The sequence below is a fragment of the Quercus lobata genome, chromosome 6, assembly GCF_001633185.2.
Source record: "Quercus lobata isolate SW786 chromosome 6, ValleyOak3.0 Primary Assembly, whole genome shotgun sequence".
NCBI classification, from domain to species: Eukaryota; Viridiplantae; Streptophyta; class Magnoliopsida; order Fagales; family Fagaceae; genus Quercus; species Quercus lobata.
The window spans coordinates 8,554,134-8,577,327 of NC_044909.1; the positions used below are offsets into that span (position 1 = coordinate 8,554,134).

Here is a 23,194-nt window from a genome sequence, read left to right on the forward strand (position 1 = left end):
GAAAAGAGAAAAATGTCTTAAAGGAACTAATAGCGGTGTATAACCAAAATAGCCTAAATTTTTTTCTTTAGGTGCCATTTTATTATTGGACAGGATAAAATAATTGTCTATTGTATGTTCCTATTTTTAGCATTAATAATTTGTTGTGTCTAACTTGGAAGGATGGCAATTGGATGGGAAGGGGTCAAGGGTGCTTCATCCCTATCCCGTCCCCTCTTCGTGGCAAGAAAACTGCCCCACGAGGCAAGTTAGGGATTGAGAGTATGTTGTTATCTCTAATGAGGTGTTTTCAATATTCATGAAAAAGAGATAAAATAGAAAGGGAATGAGTAATTAAGAGAGAACTAGTTGGTGGGAAATTAACTGCTTTGGGGATAGTAATGGAATATATAAAATAAATAAATTATAAATAGGGTATGAAAAAAAAATAGATTTTATATATACATAATCTAAATATATATTAAATAAAAACATATAAATACACATTTAGGAAAAGTTGGGGTAGGGCAAACAAAACCCATCTCCACCTCATCACCTTTTCGGAGTGAGAAAACCCATACGGGGCAAGATGAGTAAAGCATTTTGCTATCCCTAACCTAGACCATTACTTTTGAAAACAAAATAATAATAATAACTAGCTCTTCTATTTTTTTGGTAAAGATTTTAATAATTTGCATTTATTATAATTTGAGATTTCTACTTTTTCCAATCACCCAAAAAAAAAAAAAAAAAAACCTAAGGAAATTATTTCCCCCACAAATGCATAAATCAATACTACCAAGAATTTTGGAAGATACCTGTTTGCTCAACGAATGGTTTGAGTCTTGAATGCATTGACCAATCTCAATTCCAGACCCGTAAATTGTGTCCCTAACATCAAATCCATTGAAGTCATCAATTAGTTGCTAAAGTTTGGCTTAATTTTAAAAAATAACCATTGAAGAGCACAAAATAAACAAAATGTCAAAAAAAAATTTACACAGAAAAAGAAACATGAGATTAATGATAATGAAACTTGACCTTCACAAATATAAGATAAATATAAAACTGACTAACAAATGTGGAGGTTAGTGATAATAAGGAGATTGTGAGTGAGAAAGTGAAAAACAAATATAAAAGCGTGAGAAATTACATAGTAGTAACTGCTTTTTAGTAGGAATGTTGGGATGATAAGGATGGATAGAAGTTATAATACTGGTTTTATAGTAGGAGTTTTTTTTTTTTTTTTTTAATAAAGAAGAAGAGATTTGGGAAAATAAAAACGTGAGATTAGAGTAATGAAATTTAAAAATAAATAAAAAAATCAAAAAAAAGGGGGACAAAAGAAACAAATACATCTTGATGAAGTAAAAAATAATAATAATAAATAAATAAAAGAATACGTGGGGTGAGTTTTGTAGATTGGAAGAATTTTAAAACTAACAAAAGAATTATCCTATTTTGTAGGGAATTAGAGAGTAGAAGTAGGAATTTTAAATCAAAGTAAAAGTAAGAGTTTATTAGAAGCAGGAATGCATTTTAACGTAGAAGTAAGAATTTATTATTTTTCTCAATTTACTATTTAAACCCTATTTTTTAAGTTTTAGGTATGGATATTTTTTACAGTAAAAAAAGCAATAACTAACTTTCTTTTGCCAATTTACTATTTTAACCTCATTTTTAAGTTGTTGGTTAATTAATTTAGGGGTATTTTTTATAAGAAAAAAAAAAAACAATAACAACTTTATGAATCCTTTTAATATATATAGATAGATAACAACAACAATAGCAACAACAACAAAATGACACACATGAGGTGAATGGGGAGCATAAAACTATTGGTCACATGCATGGTAAAAGAAATCTTTTTTAAAATTTAGTGTTATAAAAAATATATATATATATTTTTAATAGTTTTGGGGTGAAAAATGATATTTTTAAAGTTTAAGAACAAAAAGTGTAATGATTTCAATAGATTTTGGATGAAAAAATAATATTTTTTTTTTTTTAATTTAGAAACGTAGAATGAAACTTAAAAAAAATTTTAAGGGTAAAAACAATATTTTTTTTTCCCTTATTTATTAACACCATGCAAACCCAACCAACCATGTTCAAACCAAAAACAAATTCTGTCAATTTGAAATGGTTTCATTTAAATTCAGATTAAATATTATAAATTTAAAGGTGTATTTAATATTCTTTTATTTCAAATGACAAGAATAATACAGGCAAACTGTTTAGATCCTAAAAGTTATTGGTATTCTTTCCCTTTTTTTTTTCAAAGGAAACAGAAGTTACGAATTATTTACAAGAATACTGCCTGACCTTCTAGGCATTGAAATTAATTACTTGCCCATGTCGGTCATGGAAGACTTGGTGTCATGTTTAAAAAATATGGAGCATGAACTCTTTCATCTTGTCATGTTCAAGACCCAACCATGCATTAATGCCTCCCCCATTTCTCTCACTTTTTCCATCAGAAAGAAGCAGCACAAACTCGCTATTCCCACTAACCACAGGTCCACCATGACCAGGCTTCCCAAACCCAAAGTCAAGCTCACCAAAAGGCAATTTCGACCAAGCTGAAACACAGAAGTTCCCTTTACAAGTTGCAGGGATGCCTCTATAAACCACCAACCAGTCTATCTCTGACCTCACATTCTCTTCTGTCACTCTCTCAATTGCTTCCATCACCTTCTCAACACATAAACAGAATGGCTTCTGAACCAAATCAGCCACTTTTGAAGTGGCATTTGCTGTGATCACAGCATTCCCTGCAAACCCACCTGGCAGTGTTGGGAGATATTTTAGACCTGATGTCCACTACAAAAAGAACTTTTGAGAGTTTATCTGAATTTGTGAAAATAGCCTTTGTTCTTGCTCTCCAATGGTGAGCTACAATGGATTCAAAGCTTGAGCATTTATTATTCATGGCTTTTCCTTTGAGTCCGGTAATCATTTTAGGTGTAAATGAGAGAACTTTGCGAATGTATTCTTTTGAAAAAATCAATGGAGATGGGAACAACTGGCTAGGTGCAGTGAATGATGAGGCAAGAAACGAAATATCCTTTAGCTTTACATATTCCTTAATCCTTGTGTGAGCATTTGATTTGAGGTGGGTTTTTGCTTTTAAACATGTTCTTTCATATATTGTATAATACTTGGCTTCTTATGCCTTCAGCTCTGCATTTAGAGGAAAGATTCTGAAACATTTCACTAGCTGAACTTCCATCAAGAATGCCATGATTTGTTACAAAGCATCCACATTCAATCCTTGCTGTGACCTCAAAGTTGCCTAAGCATCTAAAAGGACTTGCTTATTTTAATAGAAAAATTATAATTTGACCTAGCTAAAATTAGGGTTGCGCATAGGTTGGATTCAAGGATTTTCAACCTACCCAACTTCCTAAAGTTGAGAAATCTTCAACCAACTCATTCTAACTTTTTCGTTAGGTTGAGACTATTTTTGTCGGGTGTAATAAAAAAATTCATTGAATTATTTAAACTCATTATTCAATAAATTATTATAATTTACACAAATGAATCTAAAACTCAAAATATTAAATAAAACTAGCCTCTGAGCATGCACTCACGCTTGTGCTCAGAGGATTTTCTATTTTTTTGGGTAAATTTTAATAATTTACATCCATTATAATTTGAAATTACTACATTTTCGAATAAAAATAAAAAATAAAAAATAAAAAAAAAAACCTAGGGATGTAATGAAAATCTGATGAGTATTATGCGTTTGTGGGTGAAATCATTTTTTCATCACACCCCTAGGTTTTTTTTTTTGTAATTCGAAAATGTAGTAATTTCAAATTATAATGGATGTAAATTATTAAAATTTATCCAAAAAATAGAAGAGCCTCTCCCAATTACATAAACACCCGCCAATTATTAACCCTAAAAAAAATCTCCCCCTCCAACACTTACTGTATTTCTCTTAACAATATTCAACTCTCTCCCCTCTCTCACTTCTTTTTTTGGTTAAAGGGAAACAGATACAAAACGTTATCTCACACAAGCAATGAGACCAGTTCCAGTACTTCTAATTACATACATGCCAGCTATATCTAAATTTACCAGATACAAACATCAGGGCTTGGTGGAGAACTAAAAACAATAAAATCTTCTTACATGGTACTCCCCCACCCTGCAAGCGCATCCGCACATCAATTGCCTTCTCTATACACATGCACCACTCGAACCCGAGGAATTCTTCTCAGCAAACACCTGTAGTCACATAAAAGAGGAGAGTATGGTTTATTAGTGTCCACATTAGAGTTTACAAGATCAACCACAACTCGCGCATCCAACTCCACAATCAAATTCTGGATCCCTTCACTTAAAGCTAACTTCAGACCATCCCTTAAAGCCCAGAACTCAGCTGAAACGCTGGTGGCAAGACCAATGGATCTCGCATATCCTTTAAGCCACTTCCCACTGCAATCCCTAATTAATCCACCACCTCCAGCTTTACCTAGGTTCCCACAAGAAGCTCCATCCGAATTGAGCTTGAACCACCCTTCAGGAGGTTTAGACCACTTCACCTGCATTAAAACTCTCTGACTAACTTTCCTCATCTTTCCAACACAAAAGAAATACTACACGGGTTGACTTAAACAAAGCCCATGAAGATTAGTGTTGAGTGGAGTATTATCAAAAACCACTCTGTTACGGTGCTTCCATAGATTCCAAATAGCAAAAGGAAAAATAACACTCCAAGGCACATTACTATGATGAATTCCTTTGTTGGGATCCCCATTTTCTCTTCATGATCCTAATATCTATAGGGAAGTGAGGGTCGGACTTTTATTGTGGTAGTGTACCTCATCAAATCATCTTCCATCACCACCAGTTCTAGGAACAGAGGATAGGTTTGGTTCAACTTTCCTAGTTCCTACCCCTAGATAAATCGTTCAACATTCATTTTGGCTAGTCGGTGGGTGTGTTCATTTAATGCGAAGATGACATCTGCTTTTGCTTTATCGATGGCTTTCCCCTGATCCTCATTTTGCTCGATTCAGTTTTTGATTGTCTCTCGCAAAACAGAGTTGCCAGCAACATATTCATACGTCTCCTTATTAATCTTATCAACAAAACATCGTTTAAGCACTCCAAAAGAAGAAGTGAACCGCACCATCTCTCAATTCACTCTGTTCAGATTGAATTTCTGTAAGGGATGAATTGCTCACCTGGGCCACAACAGCATCAGGTCTAACTTCCCTAATTAAACACTCAGCATCTATAGCTGATCGCTCGGATAAATTCTGAGCAGCCAATATATAAATTACAGACTGAGTTTCGGGCTCACGAACCGCAAAAATGAAACGTTTTGTGTGTTCGGGTACCGAAAGTTTACGAACCAGTTCAACAGACAATCTCAAGTCATCATATTTCAGCAAAGAAAAAGGCCATAGATTTTGTATGTTCGAGAAAAACCCAAGTGCCATTTCACGAACATTAACACCCTGTTTGGTTACTCAAAAAAAAATCAAGAAAACCCCGGAACAAAAATTCCTGTCTTTAACGCCCTATTCTCCAAAACTGTTTGTTGGGCAAAATTGAGTGGACATTCACATTACTGCTTTTATAAGACCCAGATAAAGAACAAAACCCAACTTTAATTTTTTCGATTCCTAAATTTTTTTCTCAGCAAACAAACGGGGTATAATGAAAAAGAAAAACCCAATATAAACCCTAAACTTTCAAAGTGATTAGTTGAACCCAGAAGAAAGAATCATCAATAAAAGTTGGAGATTGAGATGGAGGCACAATCTTAAAAAACAAAAATAAGATTTCGATATGATTTGGGTATTGGGTTTTGGTACCTGGTTGTTTGCATTGAGTTGTGTCTTTGTCTACAATGATCTCTCTGTCGATGTCAAAAGTGCACATGTAGAACTTGGTAAGTGCCTACTACTTTTAAAACCATATGCGACCGAAGAAACAAATACAATGAAATAAATAAATAATAAATAAATACTTGAGATGGGTTTTATAGATTGGAGGAATTTTAAAACTAATAAAAGAGTGATCTTATTTTGTAGGGAGTTAGAGAGTAGAAGTAGGAATTTAAATTAAGAGAAGTGTTACGTCCATAATATTTTTACAACAAATGACAGGTGGTTAATTGTTATTGGTTCAAATTTGAATTTAGCACAAAAATTACTTTTTTAACCCAATAATAAGAACTAGTAACAACTTGCCACTTACGATTTATTGTAAAAATATTGTAAACATATCATTTCTTTTAAATCAATGTAAAAGTAAGAGTTTATTAGAAGCATGAAGACATTTTAATGTAGAAATAAAAATTTATTATTTTTGTCAATTTACGATTTTAACCTCATTTTTAAGTATTAGGTAGGGGTATTTTTAACAGTAAAAAAAAGTAATAACTAACTTTTTTTTGCCAATTTACTATTTTAACCTCATTTTTAAGTTGTTGGTTAATTAATTTAGGAGTATTTTTTATAGGAAAAAAAGTAATAACTAACTTTTTGAATCCTCCTAATATATACCGATTAAGTCTCAAGATACCAAAATAAATCAAATCAACTAGTTTAAACAAAGTTTCAAAATTAAAAATAAATCAAACTAACACATTTAAAACACATATTTTTAACCATCAATAACTTGGGTTGGGTCAAATTATTCGAGTTGATTATTTTACAAACCTGAACTAACCCAATTTATCAATCCACAAAAAACCAACATGAGGTATCAAATTCAGTTGAGTTGAGTGTTTGGATTGGTAACCCAATTTATCAATCCACAAAAACCATGAGATATCAAATTCAGTTGAGATATCAACATTAATATTTTCTGGAAAATTATTCATTTTTCGAAGAGCATTTTCTAGAAAACTATCTCATTTTCTAATGTTTAGTAACGATCTTGAAAATAAGCTTGAGAATGTTTTCTAGTATTTGGTATGCAACTTTTTTTATTTATATTTCTTGTATAATTTAAAACATGTACATACATATGCATATACATATACATCCACATATACATCCACATATATATATATATATATATAAATTGACAAGGAAATACATCTTCAATAAGTACAAATAACAATAACTTTTAATTGTCTACTATTTTTACTGGTACACTAATTGTTTACTATGGTCAGCCACAAGTTTTCAATATTACTCTAAATTATGTATTTACGTAATGTATCTACATAATATATCATCATTGCATAATATATCTGCCAACAAAAATAATTCCCCTAAACAATTATCATTTATTATATAACAATATTATTAATTTACCATAAATATTGTCCTATGTAAACGCAATTTAGAGCCATAGAGGCACTATATTTAAAATTTTCGTCTTTTACTTCATTCATTCTTTCTTCTTCTTATTTATTTATTTTTTTTTTTTTTGCATTTTTATATGTAAAAAAAGAAGTAACTTCTGCTTGGAATTCATCAAACTGAAAATTTCTTAGAGGAAAAATAAAATCAAGCTTGAAATTCAAAGCAAAGAATTAGGATTTTGGTATAGATGAATGAAATAATTACCGATGCAAATCTGTTCTCCTTTGCAAGTCAGAGCTATTAACCGATCAGTGAGAGAAAAAAAATCTAATCAAAGAACTGTGTTATAGAGGAGAAGAGAAAGATGAAGAAGAGAGACGAGAAACAGATAGAGAGAGAAAGATCTATAAGAAGAGGAGAGAGTAGAGTTAGCAACAGTGAAGGTGTGAGGACTAAGAAGAGAAAAAATAAGAAAGCTTACCATGAGAGAGAGAAGGTGCCAAAAAATTATGTTTCCCACAGTTACAAGTGAATATAATACTTATAGGAGATGCAATGTGTGAGAGAGAGATTGTTTTCCAAAATAAAAAAAATAAAAAAAAAAAATGGAAAACAACCTATAGAAAATAAGTTTTATTTTTATTAGTGTTTTCTGTTAACTAAAGATAGTTTTCCGTTAACCAGTTTTTTTTTTTTTTTTATGTTACCAAACACTAAAAAATGTGAAAAATTATTTTTACAAAATGTTTTCTAGCTAAACAAACAAAGCGTAAAGGAAAGCATTTTTCTGGATGGTAAAAAGTGATGTTTGGGTTAGGCTTTTGCATAGGCCACTAAATGATGAAATGTTGGATTTGGAAGAAAGTGTTTTCCAATATCCTTCAACCTAAGCCTAGAGGTGGCAGTGACAAATAAAGCTTCAACCTCCCAATCTCATGGTTGAACTTGAGCCTGCCAGCCATGAAAATATGAAATAGTAAAGAACTAAGAGCTCATCAGCCACTGCTTGCGTCACTCTTTGAGAGATATTTAATATTGAAGAGCTCTTGTCTGGAGGTACTTCAAAAAGGAAAACTGTTTCAACAGGAAAAGTTACTGCTAGGACAATGTTTGATAGAAAAATTGTTTCTGTTGGGTCTAAGTGGTTTTTTTATGGGCTCAGGTTTAAGTTCAATGTCTAGTAATAATTGACCCGTTGAGATGATAATATGTGTCTATTTTTAGATACATGTCATTATCTGACCAGATTCAGTGCACTAGATACACTAAACCTAAATCAAGTCTTTCTTTAAGAAACTATTCTTACTAGACCTTCTTTTACCACATCTTGATTGGTTGTGGGAATAATGATGTCCATGGAGAGAGGTCACATAGCCTTTTGAGATCAACAAGATGATTGGCTGTGTGTAATTGTTATATTTATGTTATATAGTGGTGGAAGATCTAAAATGTAGGGCTGGAGATTTGTGAAGATATGGGTGAGAAAAGCATGACTAGTGGGTTTTAAAGAGTGGGTCCTCACTCCTCACTCCTCACTGATTGGTCAAAGAAGGCTATGTTTAATGTTGTAAACAACTGCACAATATTCACGATTCATGGAACCTAAAACAAAGGCATGAGATTTTCGTTTCTTTTTATGCACTCTATTAGCGTACATAGCACGTAATCATCATTCATTTCACATTTTAAGTGTTGCTATTATTACAAAATATGAACATGTTGCCGGAAATAAATGTTGTGTGTGCAGGAGAGCATGAAACATTTTCCCCTTTATTATTATGGGTCTGGTTAATGTGTGCCTTAAACTATCTATTTTTGGAAATATTTTCTCGAAAATTGAAAAAACTGTTAATACTTTTTCAATTTTCAAGAAAATATTTCCAAAAATAATTAATTAATGTGTGCACATTAGTAAAATCCTATTATTTTTATTATTACTAGTCGGAAACCCGTGCAACGCACAAGAACTTACCTATTTATAATAGACTAAAATAATTTTATAAAATTTTAAATTGATTATGAAACTATACTATTGCATGAATTGCTCCTATTTTTTTGAGTTACAATTTGATGAATAAGCCAAATTTAGATATTGAAAAAAAAAAAAAACTAAAAAGTTTTAATGTTAAAATGTTCGAAAGGGGAAAAAAAATCAGAAAATTTACTGGCACTGCCTAGAAATTATTGAAACAAAACAAAATATATATGACTACCAAATAGAGAAATATAAGAGAAAGATACGTTACCTTCAAGAGAATAATCCATAGTTATAACAGTTGAAATTTGCTAAACTGTTTCAAATATTGCAAAAAATTGAACCCAAAAATTTAGATGGTCAAACTTTCAAAAGACAATAAAATTAAAAATCAAAACATTCAGAACCTACAAATTATTAAAAAAAAAAAAAAAAAGTCATTATTGCGAGACAATTTCAGTAAGGATGGAAAGTTTTTCTAAGTTTTTTTTATCCAATTCTTCCTAATTGATGAAAAATTTGGTTCAAACATTATCGAACACTTTGAAGGTGCAAATAATATAGGCTTCCAACATAATCTTTAATTAATAAACAAAGAAGCATAACACCATAAGAGAAAACATAAGATAACATATAGTGCATAACCTTACTCCACAGCTGTGAGAAAATATTCACACAAAAGGAATTGAAAACTTGTACATACGTTTCCATAAGGTAAAGCTTAAGGTTATATAATCTAAAATAATATAGAATATAGCAAACTTACTACAATACTTATAGTTATACTATATATTGTAAAATACTACTCCATACAAAACAAAAGCAAAAAAAACTAATTCACAAAAAAGAGAAAAAGCAATAGCAAGCGTACCAAAGAAATTGAAGTTTAGGGTTTTCTCTCTTAGGGAAGACGGACAGGGGAGATTGCTTTAGGGTTTTCAAAGATTTTGTCTCTTATATATATATATATATATATATATATGTATAAAAGAGACTCCTGTTAGGACTCTCTTACTATTTAGTTTTAAAAATTAAAATTTTTTTAAATTAAAATGATGATGTGGAAAATTGTGGGAGTTTCAAAAGTTTCGGTTTTATATATATATATATATATATATATAGAGATTATTTTGGTCTGGGTAATTCTAAAAAAAAGTACATAATCTAAGTTGTTCTATGTTGGAGTCCGGGCTCTTATCTTAGGCCCATCGTATCTTAATTGGTTTGTCAGAAAGCCCAGGCCCAACGAAGCTGCCCACTACAAATTAGCCCAACGTTATCTACGGCCTATCGTATATAAGCAAATAAGTTTAGACAAACACTTTTTTTTGATAAGTTTAGACGAACACTACTCATGCGTTTGGACTTACTTCTTTTGTTGAAAGCTTTTTAAAGCATAAATACTTGTTATTTTTTTTTCACATAGATTATCAAATAATCTTTTTCTTCGGCTTTGCTTGGACAACCCAATTTCATCACATTACTCTTATTCTTATTATATTAACAAAAAGTTAGCTTATTTGTTTAAAGTTACTTTTAATCTCATCTCATCTTCTAGTAAATAAGTTAATAGCAAATAAGTGTAGTCAAACACACTAGTAGCATTTGAATGTAGCTTTTTTTTTGGTTGAAAGTTGCTCAAAATTATACATAAACAAAGAAATAAAGAATTAAAAGAAAAACTTGTTTATGACAGGAGGTTTTGCAACTTCCCACAGTGACAAACAATACCTTTGTTTTGAGTTGTTTATCAAAACATCTTTTGTTTCGTTTCATTAACCAACCCAATTGCTTTTATATTAACCAAAGATTGCTAGAAATATTATAAATTTTACTACATAATAATCTTTATAAATTGATGTGTCATTAATAAATTAATCATATTTATTACCATATAATTTTGTAAAGTTTATATAGTAAAATTTGTAGTATATTTAGCATTTTTCTTAACAAAAATATCATATCCCCAGGAAAATTTTATGTAAATTGGCCTAAAAGAAAGAAGAAAAATACATAAAGGTTGAATCATAAATTCATAATAATTCATGGCATGAAAATTTTGTATGCCATTCCTTGTTAGGTAGATTTTGAAGCATACGTTAGTAAGTTTTATTTACTCATAATCCTTTTCATTTTTGGGTAAATCAGGATAATTTTATTTATAAGGCAAAAAAAAAAGACTAAAACGAATCTGTTCAATAGTATCAACAAGAGCCCAAACAAGAATAGAGTTGATAAGTTAGGATCCCCAAGTCATACAAAAAGTGGCCAAGAAATGGGGTTGTCCATTAATGGATCTAGTGCAAATAATAGCAAACGATACATTAACAAAAAGGAGCTTTTGGAATGTATTTAAGAGACGATGATTCTATCATTCATTTACATATATCTCTATACTCATCTCTTTCATTCACTTTTTTTTTTATATGTATCCCAGTTAAGTTATACTTAGGTAGCAAAAAAAAACACTTAAAAAGTATTTAATTAGGCTTCAAGATTTTGACAAGAGAAAGAAAAAATATTTGGAGAGAGAATGTAAAAGAAGCTTGTCTACGTTCTCACTTCTCATACAACACGTGAAAAATGTCAATATGTTGTCACCGCTCAATCTTCCACGTTGTGAAATAAAAAATAATAATAATAAATTTATTAAATAAGAATAAAAAAATAAAAAAATAAAAAAAACGAATAAGAAAGAATTAAAAAACAAAATAGAAGGAAAAGAAAGTAGACAAGGTCAAAATTCTAAAGCTCCTACGTTGTTCAATTGGGTCAACTGCTTGAACTGAGAATCAGTGGGCGACTCCTTAATTTGTACAATTTACACTTTCTGGAACGTTCAAAGTTCAATGAAAGGTCCAAGAGAGAGTTTCCCATACGTTTATTTTTATGTCCACAGGAATAAAATAAAATCCTTAGCTTGACAATGACAAGGATAATTTTTGTCAAAATATTTTCTTTCCAGACCAATTTTCTGTTTGCAACTAATTCCCATGAAAATTAACAAAGAAAGTAAAATAAAGGAGGAAAAAAAATGTACTTTAAACAAATTAAATGACATTTGCTAAAAGTCTTGTAGTTCAATTGGTTTCTCTTAATATTTATAATGGAAACATTTGGTGTTCAATTTTTATAAAAAAATAAAAATTTAAAGAACATTTATTGGTCTTTCACAAGCGAGGTGTGAAATACCATTACAAGGAAAGGGAAACAAATAGATAAGTCATGGGTGGATGCATATTAGTAAGGAAAAGAGGCAAATCAAGCATACTTTGAATTGTTTTTTAACTCCTCTTTATGGATGTTATTTGTTATTTAAATTTAGACTCTTTTATTGATTTTTATTTTTATTTTTTTAAAAAAATTGATAATTGGAGAGGGGAATTTAAACTTTAGACATTTTCATTTGAAATATCAAAATATATCAAGGTAAAAAACAATTAGATGTCAGTTATTATTTAAAGTTATACTATTTTTAACTCTTCTTATGGATATTATTTATTATTTCAATTCAGACCATGACGAATGCCGAATGGTATGTTAACACTGTTTATCTTGGTACTTTTTAACGACTTAATTTTAATAAAAGTTTTTCTTTGACAAACTAAAAAAGATTTAAAAATGAAAAGAAGAGAAAAAGAAAGGGGAAGTAACCTTTGTCTAAAGACCCTATCAGACAAGGTGGTTTTTTTTTTTCCAATTGATACATGCTTTGTCACCCGCTTTAGTGATGTTGATAACTATTTTTCTTTCCCATAAAAATCTAACCCATAGTCAATCTTTGCATTATTTCTAAAACAAACACCAATTCATGGAAAGCATACTCCCAATTCTCTTTTTTGTTTATAGAAACAAAATTATTGTTTGATACATTGGTAGTGGTGATGATATATATAGATAGAAAGTATAAAAGATAAATGGGAGTATGACTGAATCTCCAAAAACTTGTCTACACTAAAGTTTGTGCCATTGTGATACGAAGCTCTAGACCAATATATAATGGCTAATAAACACCTTTCTTGTTTCACCTCCCATTTTGGAGTTATTATGGGCTCCTCATTACTCATTAGGAGCTTGTGCGTCGCAATTTTCATGACTCCATCTCATAAAGTCACGCTCTAACTCTAACAAAAAACATACAAAAGCCATGTTTCTGACTTATTATTAAATTTTAATGATAGCAATAGCTTAATGCTATTTACATATTTGTGTGTATTGGGTTATTAACATTACTTTCTTGAGAGGTTTTCTTTTTTCTTTTCTTTTTTTTTTGTGAGAGAGATGAATTTTTTTGAGCCCATGGCCCTGAATTTATTACAAAACAAATTTAATTTTTGTATTTTATCGAATCATGTGTTGTGTTATTTTACCTCAAAATCAATTGATGATAATAAAGACATACTTAAATTTTTTATAGTATCCGACATCAAAATCGACATACCTATTTTTAGAGTTATTTGAGTTTTGTTTATATTTTATTTCATTAATAATAATTAAAACATCAAGTAAAGTAGCCTGAAAGGCATAGTACGCTACAACTCCAGGCAGGGTCAAATCTTCCCAGGCTAATACTTTTTTTTTTTTTTTTTTTAAGAAGATTCCTAGGCTAATACTTGACAGAGCTCTAGCCTCTAGGTGACATTTAACCTACGAAATCCACCAAACATACTTATATCATCCTAAACTTTATAGACGCATTAAAAAAACAAAAAGCTTGAAGGGCATATTTGATAAGTGATTTTTGATAACGTTGTTTGTATTTTTTAAAAATATATATAGATATAAAAGTATGTAAAAATATTATAATATTGTTTAAATATTGAAAATTATTATTTAAACAACAATAACATATGGGTCCTAAAGCTGTCTTCAAAATTTTCCAAAAATAATAAGAACTAAGAATTTCAAACTAATGGTTCCTATAATCTATTAATTGCCTTATGTTTTTGGTACTTTAAACTGCATTTGAATTTCAAAGATAGCAAAGCAACATCAAATTTTTCCCTTAAACAATTTCTTCTTTTTTTGCTTTCTCCCCTTCTCCTGCATTCATTTCAACATCCAAATTGTTTGGCCAAAAAATTCAAAGGAACTGTGTTGTTGACTGATAAATACTAGTGTCTAATTAAACCAAAATAAAACTAATTGCCTTAATATTATTCTTAACATATGTTTTGGCTAGTTTGCTTGGATGAGATCTACACTCGATTTTTATAATCTCAACGAGAGTAGATAGAAAGAGATATCCGTTTTTTACTCCTTTATCCTCATGCATAATTATGATGCGTGATGCATCAACGTATTCAAGTCAAAATTAAAAAAAAAAAAAAAATTTAAGTCATCACTAGATTAATATATTAATTTTTGTGTTTATTGTATTTTTTATGTTCATGATAATAGCTTGACTTAGCCAATAAGAAAACAAAAAATGAGACAAAGAGAGTTGGCTACACCACCTTCACATGTAGGATGCCCAAGGCTTAAGTTTGTTTTCATTTTTGTTCTTGCTTTCACTTGAATTTAGAGAGGGTTAAGAAAATGAAATTGGATTTCCAATTCTTTCTGGGATGGAATAAATTTAAGTAAACGGTCAAATCATGCAAAAACCTTTCTTTTATCAATACTCAAGACCTTCTACTTTGATAATCTGATTAAGTACTAATTATCTTAAAAATTTAAATTATTAAAAATTAGTGGATTTAATCATTTAATTTAAACATATACAATTCTCACGTTCATATAAACAAATGATTATAAGTTATATCTATACCATTAGTTGCAATTTGACCCTTTCTTAATTAATATGATATAAGAATTTCAAATCATGGCCGGTGGTTTAGATGTCATGTGACTCAATTTTTTGCAATAAACTTATGGAACACATTCAATTGCTTAACTATCCTTAAAAATCAAATTAAAAAAAAAAAATGAGAAACTATAATGAAAAATACTAAGTCCACAAAACTTTCACAACAATTCTATTACTAGTTGTTACTAGCAGGTAAAAAAATAATTTCAATGGTGTATTCAATTAAAATTAATAACAGCTTACTACTTAAAATTTGTTATAAAAATATTATATACGTAAATACGTCACACCTCTTATAAGTCTTTACTCTATAACCCAGCAACAACAATACATTTTCTCTTTTAATTACACAATTTTTCTACTACTAGTCTTTTTTTTTTTTTTTTTTTATGAAAACTACTAGTAGTATTTATGAGTTTGTAATAAACCAACCCAACATGAAAGTCCTACCTAACCTAACTTTTATTTTATGGCTTAAAAAAACCCAAATGCACCCGAGTTAGCTAAGTGACTCAGTTGGAACCCTCACGTGTATTTAAAGCTGAGATTTCCTTACAAGGAATTTGAGCTAGGGCAAACAACAATATAAGTTTAAAAAAAAAAAAAAGGTTTTCCAAATGATTATTTCCCCAATAAATAATTCATTAAAAAATAAAATAAAATCAATTTCCATCCCAATAATAATATCTTATTTATAACGACTTCTTAATAAAGAAAAGTCTCAAAGGGGGTAGTTTGGTAATTCAAGAAAATAAAATCCAATTCAAAACAAGATCGTTATCGTGACGTGCTATGGGCGCGTGGGAAATTCTCCGAAAACAACTTCCCTGCGCCTATATTAGCTTCGTTGTAGCAAACAATACGATGTGACACTCACACCAAACAAAACGTCCTAGCATTTGTTCATTCCTAACAATAAATGTACTTCGTACTTACACAAAATTTTTAACAATTATCACAAAATTAATGATATTTTGATGTATCGGGATTGGTAGGTAATAAAACCGGTAGATTAGAAAGTAATGTTCCTTGTTCCAATCAAACTAATTCGCAGAGAAAACAAAACAAAAACAAAAATTCAAACTTTTTACTACCTTATACTTAGAATATTAACATTAGGAAAACAAAAACAAAAAAAAATTTACAATTTAGTACTAAATGTCTATTTGGTATCATGTAATTTCTCGATAACCTATTTGTTAAGTATGAGACAAATCGGTTAATTTGTGAAAAAAAATTAGCTATTTAAAAAAGAAGTTTTGTTTCTATTAAACAAACACTAAAGTGTCAAGATTAATGCAATATTATTTTCATATTATTATCGATATCACTTTTATTAAAACAATGTAAGGGACAATTTTTTTTCTTAAGCTAATAAATTATGATCAAAAGTAACTGTTATATAAATCCACCACATGCAACTACTAGTTTTTATGCACTTATGTTTTTATTATGCATATGACAATAATTATGGAAAATCTTATGTCATTTAATGCTTCAATAGTTCTAGTTAGGCAAAAGTATTGGAGAAATATTATATCCACAATATTTTAGCAACAAATTTTAAGTTGTGGGTTATTATTAGTTGTTACTAATAAGTCAAAAAATAATTTAAGTAATGTGTTTGAATTAGAACCAGTAACAATTTATCACTTTAAATTTATTTTAAAAGTGTTGTAGAAATATTATAAACACTTTTTTTTATTAAAATAACATGTTATGAATTAATATAATAAAAAGACTTGTTAACGGGTGCTTTTAAAAAATGTTAATAGACTATTTTAGAAAAAAAAATAATACCATTATTTTTTTTCTTTTTTCATAAAAAATTATAAAATTATTTCTTAAATCAAACTTTTCCCTATAATCAGAGTGAGGTGCACCGTGCACGTAAAAATGATGATGGGAATGTCAGTTTTCCCAAACGAGAAGAACAAATTCTTCAATTATTGTAATAACTACGAAATAATTTTTTTTGTTAAAATTTTTTTTTTTTTTTTTTTTAAACATGCATGGTCTTTTTTGGTTAGCAAAATTGAGTGTTAAAAAGGCAAGACGTGGCGCAATGCTATTGGAAGACGAGAAGAAGTACTCGTGTACCGGTTCCGAGTCGATTTGATCGCAGTGGAATCTGACAAGTGCCACGCGTCGTCTAATGCTGCAAATCAAAACCACGCTCCTACATCCGCGCGTGGACAGAATATCACTTTCGTACAGAGAGCCCACACTCCTCTCTCTCTCTCTCTTTCTCTCTCTAAAAACCAAAACTCGTATATTATTATTCTCTCTCTCGCTCTCTCTCTCTCATTCTCGTCTCGTTCGCTCTCTCTTTCTCTGAGTTTTTATTTTTTCTCTCTGAGAGAGACTTCTCGTATTTTTTTTTGGCTTTCTCTTTAGGCTTTTTAAGAGCTTAGTCTTCTTTCAGATTCAGCTTTCGTGCTCATGAAAGCTTATTAAGCTCTCTCTCTCTCTCTCTCCTCTTAGCCTTAAGCCCAGGTACAACTCTTTCTCTCTCTCTCTATTCTATGTTTGTATTGTGTGTATGTGTATTTTTTTGTGCGTATGTTTTACACTTTTACTTTCTCTCTCTACAAAAAAATAAAGTGTGTGTATGTGACTAAGTTCACGTTTTGTTTTTATTTTCTATTTTTTTAATCTATGAGTTGCCAATCGAAGCAAAACCATGAACACCCATTTTCTCAGGTTTGCTTCTTCACGTGCGTTTCTGCTTCTTTGCTCTATGTTAATCCATGTAGCTATAGTAAAAATAAGTAATAAAAAATAATAATAATAAAGACTTCTGTGTGTGTGTTTTGCTGCTTCGCTTGTTGTACGGGTTTAATGTAGTTGAACTAAGTTCTGAGTTTGTAACTGTTTCTTGTTGTGTAAATAAGTCTCTTTTTTTTTTTCTTTTTTGGTTTTGTTTATGGGAGGATCATATTGGAATTCTATTTGTGTTGTCTTGGTGCTTGTTGTACTTTTTTTCCTTTTGGGGTCTGTTTCTTTTCTTGCTGGTTTTGGAAGCTGTCAGTGTTGCTGTTTTTTTTTGGTTAATATTATGCTGGGTTTAATAATTGAGATAAATGTGGTTACTGGGTTCTGATATTTTTGTGTAAAATTTTTATCTTTTGGATGTGGGGTTGCTTCAATTTTTGTTTTTGGTTGGAAAATGGATCTGGGGTTCATTATTTTTGTTCTGGGTTTGCGGCAATACAATCTGTTTGTAACTCGTCAGTGATATTTGAAGTTATTTGTTATTGTTTAGTTGGGGATGTATTTTCTGTTATGGAAGTTGGTATATAGTCTTTTGTTTTGTGGTGGAAGCAAAATTGTAATCTTGTATGTATTCTCATGAGTTATTGGAATTTGTATATCGCAGTTGAATTTCTAGAAATCTTTTGATTGGTTTTGAATTTATTTTCTATTGATTAAGATATTTGGCATCGTATTGTTTGTTCTGAACAGAAACTAACAATTTTGGTGATTATATAAGATGGAATAACAATATTAATATCTCAAACCAGGGTAGTCGAACCATTTTATATATTTTGTTTTTTTACTAGATTTTGGTTTCTTCACATTGTGGAGAACTGCTAATTATTTTTGAGAGTAAAGGTTCAGAGACAAGCGTAGATCTTTAAATGTACCAGATAAGCTATGGCATTGTATTTTATTTCCTTTGAGGACTCATTTAAAGGTGCCAGCATTTTCATAGATTTGGTAAGACAATTTTTGCAATAAAAAAAAAAAAAAACAAAAAAGGATAGATATTTGTTGCAAGGTATCTTACATAGTTTGCTTTATCTCTATTGTTCGCTACTGATTTAGTATGGAAACATCATGAGGCCAAAAATGTGAGACTACCAGATGTGTTTATATTTTCTCTTGGGAAAAAGGTCTATGTAATTCTCGATTTCCTTGTGTGATTTCTAGTCTGTGGGGGTGGGGGAAGGAAGTTACATTCTTGCCTCATATTTTGTTTCTATAAACCAAATAACCATATTGGTTTATTTAATTCTTTAGCAGATGGATTCAGTTCAAGTCATTGACCGTGGGGATTGCATTGAGGATGCATTTGATGAGCAATCGCTTTCTCCAGAAAGCTCTGTTGCATACGATGTCTTTGGAGAACCCCAGGAATTTCCTCGAATGGGTGATGAATATCAGGTTGAAATTCCACTACTGATTTCAGGATCTGAGTATCTCTGGCTTACAAAGAACCCAGCTGAAAGACCCCATGATTTTCTAGTGGGATTGGCTGTACCTATGATGTGGATCAGTGATGAAGTTGAGTATATTAAAAATGAATCAAAGGAAGCATTTGGTGGTTCAACTGAAGTATTCAACAAAGACGAGTCTCGAGGAACTGAATGCATCAGAGAGACCCACATTTTTTTGGAAGGTGACAAGTTAGAACCTAAAGCTGAGCCTACAAACAGTACAGTAGACAATGGGATTAACTTGATAGAATCAACGAATGTGGCTAAGCAACATGAAATGAAGATAGAATTTCATGATATGGGTAGAGGCAAAGACTACCGTCCAGTTCCTGGATCCTTGGGTGACTTGTGGAGTGATACAGAAGAGGCCAGTTTCATCCTTGGTTTATATATTTTTGGGAAGAACCTTGCTCTGGTGAAGAGATTTATTGGAAGTAAAAAGATGGGAGATATACTGTCATTCTATTATGGGAAATTTTATAGGTCTGATAGATACCATAGATGGGCAGAATGCCGGAAACTAAGAAGCAGAAGATGTATATATGGACAACGAATTTTTACAGGATTAAGGCTACAGGAATTTTTATCTCGGTTGCTTTCCCGTGTGTCAGAGGAATGCCAAAATACTTTAATGGAGGTATTTCTGAAGTTCTTATGGACATTATTAAAAATTTTAAAATGCTAAGATTTCCAAATTACATGCCAAAATGCATAACAAGGTGAAAATGCTGAATTCGATTTAGAAGTATTCATCTAATTGCATGGGCGCTAGTTGTCAGAATCTTATCACTGTTGCATTTTTTTAGCTTAAGATTGTTAAGCAACAAACAATAGTAATTAATGTTTCTTTAGGTGGTTACAATTCTAAACTCCCGTATTGACACCTTTAGATTTTTGTTTTTTCTTTAGTTTTCTGGTTAGGTTCCTTTTGTACACACCTCTGCAGTTTCTTGCAGTTTTCAGAATTCTCACCATTATGTCCTAAGTACACTAAAGATATGTCACACTGTTTGTTTTATGGTAAATGTGATTGTATGAGAGTGTGAATCTATCAACTTGCATTTTTTATATTGAATATTCTTTCCAATCACCTGTATATAAACATGATTTTTGTTAATCAAATTGTGTCAATTTTATGCACAGAACTGGCTCTCTGGTAAAAATTTCTTAGTGTTTCAAGGATCACAATGTATGAATGTTTCACTAACTGGTTTTACAGATTAAAATTTTTAATGTTCACTTTGCTCAAACTTCAAGTTTCTGTGAAATCCTCTCTCAAGAATTCTTGCGAAACGGCCTCTCTTGATGAAGGCCATTTTAAATGCAGTACATACTATACCTGTCATTTGCTCTAACGAATTTCGTCTTTTTCTCCATTTATCTATCTCCGTAGTATTTTGTCATTTTTATGATAAACTTCAATCTATAACCACCCCACAAAATTTTTACATTTACATGTATACATAAACTTCAACTTGTTGGCAGGTTTCAAAGGCATTTGGAGAGGGAAGGATGTTACTAGAAGAATATGTATTCACTTTAAAGGCTTCAGTTGGGTTGAATGCTCTTGTCGAAGCAGTTGGAATTGGTAAAGGGAAGCAGGATCTCACAGGCAATATGGAGCCTTTGAAGTCCACTCAAGTTTTTCCTGTCCACCCAGAAATACCAATTGGCAAGGCTTGCTCCACACTTACAACCTTGGAAATTGCCAACTTTCTTACAGGAGGCTTCCGGCTAAGCAAAACTCGATCAAATGATCTCTTCTGGGAAGCAGTTTGGCCCCGTTTGCTTGCAAGAGGATGGCACTCTGAGCAGCCCAATAGTAATGGTTGTGCCACTAGTTCCAAGCATTCTTTGGTCTTTCTTATCCCTGGTATTAAGAAGTTTTCAAGAAGGAAACTAGTGAAGGGTAACGACTACTTTGATTCTGTTAGTGATGTCCTGAGTAAAGTTGCTTTGGACCCAGGGCTTCTTGAGCTTGAAATTGGAGTAGATAATGACTATAGAAGCAAAGAAGAAAATGGCCGGACTGATGAAACAAAACTGGACAAAGAAGATTTCCCTGATCAGCAGCGCCACTGTTATCTCAAGCCACGAACTCCTAATCGCAGCACAGATGCCATGACGTTTACTGTTGTGGATACAAGTTTGGCTAATGGAAAAGCAACCAAGGTGAGAGAACTGAGAAGCTTGCCATCTGGAGTTATGAACACTCTGGCCTCTGGAAGTGATTCTGAAGAAGATGATGAGGATGATTCAGAGGAGCCAACAGATAAATCTGACTCTGCTGACACCTTGTACTCTGATAGAGATAAGCCCAGAGCCATGAATAAAAATTTTGACCCAGGAACCTCTTTTAACGGGACAGGTTTAGAAAATAATGCTTCCAATGAGGTGTTTCAGGTCAATGGCCATGATCATACTAATTTACCTGCTAATATCTCCTGTGACCAGAAGACCATTATGTGCAGTGACACACAGCCAAGGAAAGGTAAAAAGTGCCAATTGAGCCAGGGAATGGGACCAGACAAAAAAGATCATTTACCTCCTATTGCAAAACGACACCGGAAATTAAATGCTTTTGGTCGCTCAGAGACAAACCTCAGCAAACTCAACAACTTGGGAGGTGATCCATTAAACCCAGAGAAGGCCAGTGGTTTTGCAAAAAATCCTGATTTTAGTGAGAAAGTTGTTTCTAAAATGGATATGTCTCAGGAGAAGAAATTATCAGCCAGCTTGTCTAAAGGCAGCATAAGCATCAGTAGCGAAGGCATCCTAGGTGGTACCTGTTTTGCTGCTGAAGATCATCATGAAGGACCTCAACCCAGGACGTTGATTGACTTGAACTTACCTATTCCTCCAGATGTTGAGGCTGATGAGCCTTTCATGACAGAAACAAAAGAGAGAAAACATGATCAAATGAGCAATGAGCCAGATAATCCCAATGAGGTGAAACCCTCAGAATATGTGGCCAATTCTGAGCAGCAGCCTAACATAAATAACCGGAGACAGAGCACTAGGAGCCGACCACTGACCACTAAAGCACTGGAAGCTCTTGCTTTTGGATATCTAGACCCAAAGCAGAAGCGAAAAAGCAGAGATGCCTCATCACGAGAAACTTCAATGTTAAGACCTTCTCGACGTGCTCGTGGTAAAGTGAGAGCTACCGAGAATTTTGGTAATAGTATGGTGGATTTCAAAGTTGAGGAAATGGCAAATGGGATGTGTCAAAATAATAGTGACATGTTGACCAAGCTTCAAGTTTGACTCAAAGGGCGAAGATTCACAATGTCTTGGGTTTCTGAATTGTTAAGCTGCTGATGTCATGAGGGACAACATGAGAATGGACTTAACTGGCGTTTGTTGTTGTGCTTCTATGCTCTGAAGAATGCTTACCTCTCTCACCTGCAACCATGACCCTTCATTTCCTTCACTTATCTAACTGGTTCATCATTTGCAGCTCCAGTTACCTATTTCACAAATGAAATATGTTGCAAATTGACTTCCTAGACGTGGTTTGCATTAGACAAGTCTGCTCTGATCAGAGGTACTGAGAATCAGGAAAACAAAACTAGAGTAGAAGATACTTGTCAATTCAACATGTGATAGAATAGGGCTCCATTTCTCTACTTCAATTTGCAGTGGCTATGCTTAGTTATTAGTTGCTGCTCTAGTCTCCATTCTCAACCTAAATTACATGTCGCTGTTTCACTGCTAATTTAGCTTCTGCATCTATGCAATACAGTAGTCCATAGTGGTCCAAGCCGATAAAACGAGTACAGGTGTTTTGTATCAACATTTGCTACGTCCAAATGAGTTATAATTTCTGTTGTGTCCTGTTGGTTAAAAAGTTAACTGCATGAAATGGGAAGAGAACTTGATTTATTGCAATTTCTTTGCCCAAAAATGGAGCACCGGGTTGTTCACTTGTTCC

The 23,194-nt window shown here is 31.8% G+C and overlaps 1 protein-coding gene and 1 pseudogene across 4 annotated transcripts; one reads left to right on the top strand and one right to left on the bottom strand.

Annotated features, from left to right (window-relative positions):
* Positions 1 to 2,364: 2,364 nt before the first annotated feature.
* LOC115950637 lies at positions 2,365 to 8,613 on the bottom strand (annotated as a pseudogene).
* Positions 8,614 to 17,360: 8,747 nt separating this feature from the next.
* On the top strand, positions 17,361 to 23,151 carry LOC115994794. Of its 4 annotated transcripts, none has more exons than XM_031119062.1 (3): positions 17,361 to 17,536; positions 19,064 to 19,897; positions 20,746 to 23,151. In XM_031119062.1, the coding sequence occupies exons 2-3, from the start codon at positions 19,067 to 19,069 to the stop codon at positions 22,525 to 22,527; spliced, it is 2,613 nt and encodes an 870-aa protein (XP_030974922.1). In that variant the 5' UTR covers positions 17,361 to 17,536; positions 19,064 to 19,066; the 3' UTR covers positions 22,528 to 23,151. The 4 variants fall into 4 exon arrangements, with proteins under 4 accessions (XP_030974922.1, XP_030974923.1, XP_030974920.1 ...); XM_031119063.1 differs by having other exon boundaries at positions 19,067 to 19,897; XM_031119060.1 differs by lacking the exon at positions 17,361 to 17,536 and adding an exon at positions 17,614 to 17,743.
* The last annotated feature ends 43 nt before the right edge of the window (positions 23,152 to 23,194 follow it).